The 8,959-nt window shown below is 39.7% G+C and overlaps 1 protein-coding gene across 2 annotated transcripts in view; it reads right to left on the bottom strand.

Annotated features, from left to right (window-relative positions):
* The window catches only part of KDM5A (lysine demethylase 5A), a 52,728-nt gene continuing 43,769 nt past the window's right edge, over window positions 1–8,959 (bottom strand). For both annotated transcript variants that reach the window (XM_034403262.3, XM_034403263.3), the window contains one exon: window positions 1–1,784. In XM_034403262.3, the coding sequence (XP_034259153.1) occupies window positions 1,581–1,784 (204 nt within the window). In that variant the 3' untranslated portion in view covers window positions 1–1,580. The remainder of the gene's footprint in view (window positions 1,785–8,959) is intronic.

Below are 8,959 nucleotides of genomic sequence, written 5' to 3'. Positions count from 1 at the left end.
GCAGAACACTACCATTTTTATATTTTAGAAAATCCCAACCCTTGCAGCTAAGAAGACTGGACGCTATAGTTACAACACATCTAGAGCTGTAGAAGAATGGAAACACAATAGATAAATGGGGGGTGGGGGGAGACACCACTATGGCTATTTTCAGCCATTTACTTACAGAAAACCCAGCAAAAACTGGAACACAGCAAGGACGAAGAGGCCTTGCTAACCAAACATACCCCAATAGGAAAGTAGCACATGATTTCTTCTTCTTCTTTTTTTTTACCTATTTAAAACACAGGTAGCAGGGGGAACAAGGATGTGGGGAGTAACTGCTAAGTTCCTTGTACTACAAGGAAGGAATGAAGTAAAAAAACCCAAGCCTGCAGGCAGGTTTTTGTTTAGTGAGCCTCTTTCTTTTTCCTTCTTTCTTTCTGTGCTGCTGGTAACCGTGGTAAGTATAAAAACAAAGAAAAATAATCTATTTATTTTTGTAGAACAAGTCAGTAGTCCGAGACATAGAAAAAAGTAAAAACCAGTCCTTAAAAAAATGGGTTTACTAAAACAATTGTTATTTGGGAATACTCCCCCCCCCCTTCCTCAGCCACCTATCTTCCAGAAAACAGAGGGGCGGGGAAGTTAAAGTGGATTTGTGGCCAGATGAAGGCCTTTAAATTCATCAACAACTAAAGGCGAGGAAGCAAACCGCATCTTATGGACAGCCTATTGGTACTGCAAGACTAACTTGATGATGCTGGGGATACTGTGACTTAGATTTTCACAGAAGACATATCAGTGCAGAATCAAGAAAAAGCTGGGCTGCTTGCAACCCGTTAGAAAAATCTCATGCACTCATGATATCCATGACCAGCTGCACCTTGCTTTAAACAATTTAGTGACAGTGTGTTGGTAAAGCTTAAGACAAGAGAAAAATAGCTACCAAAGCAGGAAGGAGTGCTTTGCCAAGGTAACATGCCTTAGCTCTGAATTCATTAATATGTGAGCTTTCCCCCAGAAGAACTACGATCCAAATTTCTTTGGGGTAAATACAAAGCCAATGTTTTCGAGATCTACAGTTCTTCTGCTTCTAAGAGCAGAAGAGAAAGGAGTTTCCTATCCTCCTGGTGTGTGGCGTTTAAAGCAGGTTCCGTAACATTGCCTCAATGACCTGAACAGGCTGAAGGAAAACCATCTCCTCTCAACCAACATGCCATTATGGGGCAACTCAGAGGGCTCAAGATTCTCCAGAGTGCTCTCAATTTAAACTGTTGAGGCAAAATATATATATATACATATATATCCATGGGCCTCACATCTGCTTCGTCTGAAGGCAGCAGCTACACTCAGCCTTCCGCAGGAAACATGGGAGTAAAAATACTGACTGGGCCTTCAAACAAGATGATATCTGCATAGCTGGGCCAGTACCCCATTGCCTGTGACATCCGCTTCATGTAATGGAAGCCAGCTACGTATGGCCAGCTCCACTATAGGGCTGTATGTCTGCCGGAAGTGCAGCTTTCCAAGCGGCTGTGTTAGCTTCACACATTCTTAGTGTTCCATTTCCCTCAAGTCCCATCAAGACCAAGTAGCTGCTAACTTGTCTTCTTGAGGTCTTCCATGGGTAGCTTGTAGCTCAGCAGGAAGTGAGCTTGTGTTGGACTACCTCCTCCTTGCTTCTGTTTCTTTGCACAGTTAATACAGATATAATCTTCGCTTTCTGCCATTTCTGGTGAGACACCAACACAAACTTGATGAAACCATTCATCACATCCACCATCGCACTGCACCCAGTCTACCTGTAAGACACAATATATGCATGTTAGTTAAATTGCATGAGTTCATCATTTAGCAAACACCTTGGTTAGAGGTTGAGTGGATATTATCCAAGAATGAGCATGGAACAAAAAAAAACCCGTATTAGGAGCGAAACATCTTCAAAGAAAAACAAGAAAGCCCCATCACCTCTTGAAAAAGCACCTTTGGGACAGTATTTGATAACCTAAATATACTTCCTTTTTAAGGGGAAAGTATCATGTATGTATTTTATATTTTCAGCATCAAAACTGTATTCCAAGTCACTCATATACAAGTAAGTTTTATAAAATATGAAAAATCCAGAGGAATACAAGATCCATACAAATATCAACTCTCTTACATTATAGTGTATATTACCTGTGACTTTGAAATACATTATGTGCAAAATATCTGACGCTTTTAACAAATAACGTACGAACGAAAATTGTACCATTATCAGCGAGATCTGACAAATCATGATAGCAAAGCTAGAAATGGCTTGTGATATCCATTTAACAATGGGGGTAGCAGTACCTAGACAAACATATGTAGAACTTGGAAGCTGTACAAGATTAATAGTTGGATGGAAGATCAAGAAATCTCAGGGTCGGAAGGGTAAAGTAGGAAGATGGCTGAGGAAACAGCTGGAAGAATGGAGTAACATTCCATATTATACATAGTTTCAACATTTCCAGAGTCAACAGAAGTTGAGAGTGAGCCAAAGCTATTTTACTCAAACACGTTTTTTTAAAAAATAATTACATTGTTCATTTCCCATTTATCCTCATAACCTCAGAAAGAATCTGGGAGATAAAATGATGAGCCTTCTCTGTTCAAAGTGAAATCTATATTTTAACAGTAAACTGGAAAGAAATGTAACACCTGAGGGGAAAATCTAGAGTTCAGGAATAGATCAGAAAATTTGAGTTCAGTATCCAACAACTATAGACCCTATCTGGGAATAAAGTTTAGCTGCTCCCAACCTGAGGAGACAATATTAGACTACCTAGGCAAAAGACATGACTCACTGTAATTTCATATAATGCTGACATAACCATGAATCCCTGCCATCGTGAACTCTTAAGAGAAATTAGCTTCATCATTAACCTACAGTGGTTGTAGGCCTACTGTAAAATTCTCATCCATGCTGAAAACAGGTTCCACCCCCCCTCCTTTTGATGCTCTAATCTCAGGTTACTTTTATTTCCACAAGTGCTTGTAAATCACTACTCAAAGGATTCCTGGTTTGTTTTTCTGTTTTAGCTTTTGTTTGCAAAGAGGGAGTAGAAGATTAATGGCCACTATACATTGGCAGAACTAGGGCAAAGAAGGAAATTCAAGTAGGTGGAAGTGTTAAAATGATAGCAGTGAGGGAAATATTCCAACACTGATATCCAATCCCATTTTCTTTACTTCATCTTGTCTCTAAGTAGTTCACTTGCAGCAGCAGTTTTTTTTAAAAAAGATGCTATCCTGGATTCAGATCCTGCCAATGCAGAGCATTCTGAGGGGCAGGAATTTAAATCTGGATTTCATTCTGATGAACACAGCAGTCTTGTTTACATTTTATGACTTGGCTAGAAAAGGCTTTGATTTTGTTCAACTATCCCACGGGTTAGCAACCCGTGGCTCTGGAGCCGCATGTGGCTCTTTCATCCCTTGGCTGCGGCTCATTGTTGCTGGTCGTGCCACAATTTTGAGAAGAGCTTCTGGTTTGGGGAGGGAGAGGGGAAGCATGGTATGCCAGGAGACTCTATGGCAAGGGGCAGGTTTTCTGGTCGGCTCCACAATTGATAGGACTTTTGGTTAGGACAGGTAGAGGAAAAACACTGCATTAGGAGGAGACTCTATGGTGGGGGAACCGGACTTCTGGTTGGCTCCAGAATTGGAGCTTCTGGTTAGGACCTTTATGGCTCTTTGAGGGTTTAAGGTTGCCGACCCCTGAATTATCCAAACTGCAGTGAGAGAGAAAAGTAGCAGTTATTTTTACAACACTACATCACTACAATAAATAATCTGATGTTAAATTCACCCAGTGCTTAATGCATTTCCCTGATAATGGGTACTCCCGCCAAAAAAATGGGTGGTTCCCAACACCTACATCCAGGCAAGACTTTCAGGGTTACCAACCAACTTCTGCTTCTCCATGATAATCCTAGGTCTGCCCCAATAACTAATTCCATTAACGTGTTCATCTATGTAGTTCATCAAGACTGATTTGAAGGGGGGAGAGGAGGAGAAGAAGAGAAGATTTGAATTTCATAATTTGCCCAAACTCGTTTGAGCTGTGGTGCTGGAGAAGGTTTCTGCATATTTGTTGGGACTAACAAGCAAGTGCTGGAGCGCATAACACCAGACATGTCACTGGAAGGCAAAATCACAAAACTGTGTCCCACTTACTTTGGCCATGTCATTCAGGGGAATTCACCGGAAAAAAGCAATTATGCTGGAAAAGTTAGCAATACAAGGAAACCATGCCTCCAAAGAACACAGTGGCTGAACACCATCGAAACCGACACCAGCCGCAGCATAGAACAATTCAAGGAGGTAGTGCAAAATCGGAAGACACAGAGAGAGACCTTGTCGAGAGTTGGACGCGACTGAATGGATAACACCCATCATCATTTTGTCCAAATCTGAAATCAAGTTAATCTATTACAAAGACATTTATTATGGGCAGATATTACTTTCTGGAAAAGAGGAGAACCATCTCTATATTTACTTAACTGGGTTAATGAGCTGCTACAGATCTGTCGTAAACAAGATTTTACATCTCTTGGAATATACTAACTTTTTTACTTGTCAATGGCCGGGATTAGTGGGGAAAAAACAAGAGGCTGCCTTCAGGCAGTTGCACCCAATTAACTTTTTAAATCTTAAATATTGGCATGCATTCTGATCTGCGAATATCACAGGAGTAAGAGTAAAGAGAGAAGTGTTTTTGAAACTAATTAACAGATACTACTATTTTTATCTGTATTTTTATCTGCTGCCACAGTTATCTGAAAAATATAATCCGGTGAAATATATTTTCAAGAAACATACCCTGGAAGCTACAGTATCTTTCTATTAACTTGCTTGTAAGTAATATAACAAAGACCAAGACTGTGACTCTTTTGCTTGATGTCTTTGTACTGTCTATATCTCCATAAATTTATTCTGCAGATTGGCACAATTAGCCAGGAAGTAAACCGGCATGTAGTCCTCGATTTACAACCATTCATTTAACAACTGTTCTAAGTTGCAATGGCCCTTTTTGGTTTACAACCAGTTCTCACACTTATGACCGTTGTAGTATCCAGAGGTCATGTGATCAACATTTGCAATCTTCCCAGCTGGCTTCTGACAAGCAGAGTCAAGGGGAGGGGGGGGAATCAGATTTCGCTTATGTGGGTACGATTCACTTCACTGCAGTGATTTGCTTAACAATCATGGCAAAAAAAGGTCATAAAATTGGGCAAAATTTACTTAACCACCATCTTGCTTACGAATGGAAATTCTGACCCCAATTGAGGTCATAATTTGAGGATTACACCTGTAACATCACTTCTAGATCAGATCAAAGGCCAATGTAGCCTAGCATCCTGTTCCTATTTTGGCCCATAAGATTACAGATTTCAACTACACTGCGAATGTTTTCTTGCTCACTTTCCTTCTAATACTAGAGAAAACAATCATCATAATTATTATCTAGTCCTTTCCATTAATTTTGCTGCACCTTTAAATGTTATCAAGATAATAGGTTTTTAGCTCATTTGTAATATTGTACACCACCCAGAGTTGCTAAGATGTTTTATAATCTTACAAATTCGATGGATGTGTGGATGTGTGTGCCTGCACATGTACACACAAGCTTTATAAGATAACTGCAGAGTTAGTATTCATAAAATTACTTTAGACATTATGACAGGTGAAAGCTCAAAGGCTTGCAAAATGAGTTGTGCCTTTCCATTAGATAATCTTTACAGGGCAGACTGCACTCTCACTCCTAAAAGAAATTAAGAGCGAAACATGTCACTAAATACCATGATATGCATACAAATTGGTACTTGATATTATGCATGTGCAGATGAGACAGCTGTGCTTTTTATTCAATATTATGTTTTGAGACAAGGACTGAAGGAGAAAACTCAGCTAAAAGTCAAGTATGGCCAAGGTGGTCATGATTAACAGATCTTTCGATGACTACCAAGTCAGATAAAACAACTCCTTCAATAAAGAACCCTAGAGCGGACAATTTCTCGAGCTCATTTCAGTTTAAATTTGGAGCATTGCTTGTGGCAGCTATCAAGAGCTACTTTTTAACATCTTAATTCTCAAAGCACCTAGAGCTTTTCCTTCGTATTAAAAATTAGGGTGTTAAATATCTTCATAATCTGGATGAGCAACACATTCAAACTCAGCCCTGGCAAGACTGAATAGCTATGGGTCAGTGGTGGGTTGCTCCTGGTTTGGTCCGGTTCTTGCGAACCGGTAGTAACGGTGGCAGGAGGCTCCGCCCACCCGCCCAGGCATCATTATGAACTATCTTGCACATGCGCAGAAGTGTGCGCGTGCGCTCCCATTGCGACCGATAGCAGAGGTAAGTAGAACCCACCCTTGCTATGGGTACATATCCCCTCCTGGATCCAAGGATTCCACATTTTTTGCCTTGATCGGTGAGCCTTTAGCCCATTCAAAGCTGGCATGCAATTTAGGACTCTTCCTGGATCCCATTTCCTGCTTCATGCAGACCTATCTCGTGTACGAAGTACCCTAATTTCTGAATCGGAAGTGCCTTGGGACAGTCACTCATGGTCTGGTCACTTTGTGTGTGGATTACCCTAACACACTGTATATGAAGTCACCCTTGAAAACCACTTGGAAGCTACAGATAGTCCAGAATGTGGCAACCCAGGTGGTTTTGTATGCCGGTGCAACACATCTGCTTCCTGGCTATGCTGGTTGCCAGTATATGCCAAGTTTTTCTGCATAGCTAATCTTATCTGCATTTAGTATCGTACACTGCCCAGAGTCATTTTGAATTGGATGTCATTACAAATTTAATACATTAAATTAAATTAAACCTTGAAGCTGGAGTACTAAGCAGTAAACTCCAATGACTGTTTTAAATTTATCATTCCAGGTCATCTCCTGAAATGAGTCATTCAGCATATATCATTATGCTTCCTTAGGGCTACTATTAAAGGGAGGACAAATTAACCAATATGATTTCTTAAGTATAATAATAATATAGTTAGGACACAAGTATACATAACTGTCTTCTGCCATCTTTCCTGTGATTTGTAAAAAAAAAATCTACCAATCTCTTGGCAGTTGACAGTTTTAAATTGGACAAGCATTTAATAAAAAGGCATAAATTGGTAGTATATTTTAAATTAATTTCTACCACTATTTACAAAGTTTATACAAAATGAAATAACCAGTGCATAGTATATATTAATCTATTGTGTATGTGATTAGTTCATACAACAAAATGATTTAATTTCTTCAGAAAGTGCTTCTTAGTTTTCTGCAGTTAAGCCCTGCAGCAAAGTTCTGTCTTTTGCAGCATATGGAAATTTTTGCAGCAGCTTCAGTCCTTATGCAGGATTTACATTTCCCACAAAGGAACAGCTTTTGTTATTTGCTCACTTAGAAACAAAACTCTTCTCTTATTGGACAATACACTTTTAATTTCCTTTGTTCCCAAGCATGATAAAGTATTCTATTGCACATATGCATTAGCTATCTTTAAGGCATCGCTGATATAGAAGTAAATATATATCCAAAATTGATTTGTGGGAAGTTCCCTAAACAAAATTGCAAAACTCCTGAGAGTACTGCTCTAAGAAGACTGTTTCTGACTGGAATGCATAGTTGTTGCAAGCAGACCTGCAAAAATTCTCCAAAGGGGGAAAATAATGAAATTTACTATAATCGAATCCGATCACTTCAAAAAACCTATGCAGGTTTACTACCAGGGAGAAGAATAGAACAGGGCATGTGGCTTCCTTCAACTGACTTAAAAGCTTTTGTGCAAGAATCTTTGGAAGATTAATTTTCTTTCATAAAGATAGCCATCTTAGGGACTTCAGTACAAAGGAACAGTATTGTAATAGAGAATTCTGGATATCAGCAGGTTTCTTACAGCATCATCAGGGAAGCAGATGAGGCAATGGGAAAAAAAACTTATAAAGAACAATATACAAATTCACAATTTCTTTACTAATTGTCTGCTGATGAGCAAAATCCAGTGGCCATGACCGAATCTGCTTTAGCATAGTCTTATCAAATATACATACTGAAACAGTATATATATAACAACATCAATTGGTGCAGAATGCAGCAGAGTGAAGAGTTATGTGTGCTTCTAGTTTGTACTGGTTGCCAAGTTTGCTTTGGGGCCCAATTTCAAGTTGCTGGTTTTAATCTTTAAAATCTTTCACGGCCTGGGGCTGGGTTATCTGAATGAGTACCACTTCCTGACTATATTTCCCCATTCCAATGGGTCTGATAAAGAAGGCATGCTTTGGTTTCTGCTAGTACGGATCTATGCTTAGCAGGTTCCAGGAGGCAGGACTTCTCTGGCATGGCGCCTACCATTTGTAACATCTCCACCCCCTGAAGTTAGGTTAGGTGTTCATGAAGTCCCTCAAGGCCTGGCTTTGTAATTAGGCCTGGGTTCCAGGAGAACAGTGAAATCTTAACAATGGTTCCATCACTGTAATTGATGTTCACTCTCTACTGGCAGTGAGTTTTTTTTTTTTAAAAAAAAATAGCACTTAGCAATAGCACTTAGCCTTATATACTGCTTCACACTGCTTTTACAGCCCTCTCTAAGCTGTTTACAGAGTCCGCATATTGCCCCCCAACAATCTGGGTCCTCATTTTTACCGTCCTCGGAAGGATGGAAGGCTGAGTCCACTTTGAGCCTGGTGAGATTTGAACTGCCAAATTGCAGGCAGCTGGCAGGCAGCAGAAGTAGCCTGCAGTACTGCACGCTAACCACCGCGCCACCGTGGCTCATAATGACTGTTTTATATTTTTTTTAATAATGATTCTTTCTATGTATTTATTATTTTAATTGTGTTGTATGCCGCCCAGAGGCATATTTTGTGAGACAGGGAGCCATATAAATTTGATGGATAAATAAATCATAAATTCCCTTATCAAAGAACAGACATGTTATTGGTTT

This window comes from Pantherophis guttatus, chromosome 7 (assembly GCF_059756535.1).
Source record: "Pantherophis guttatus breed Tessera chromosome 7, ASM5975653v1, whole genome shotgun sequence".
NCBI lineage: Eukaryota > Metazoa > Chordata > Lepidosauria > Squamata > Colubridae > Pantherophis > Pantherophis guttatus.
The sequence above is the reverse complement of the archived record's forward strand: the minus strand, read 5'-3'. Positions and strand labels throughout refer to the sequence as shown.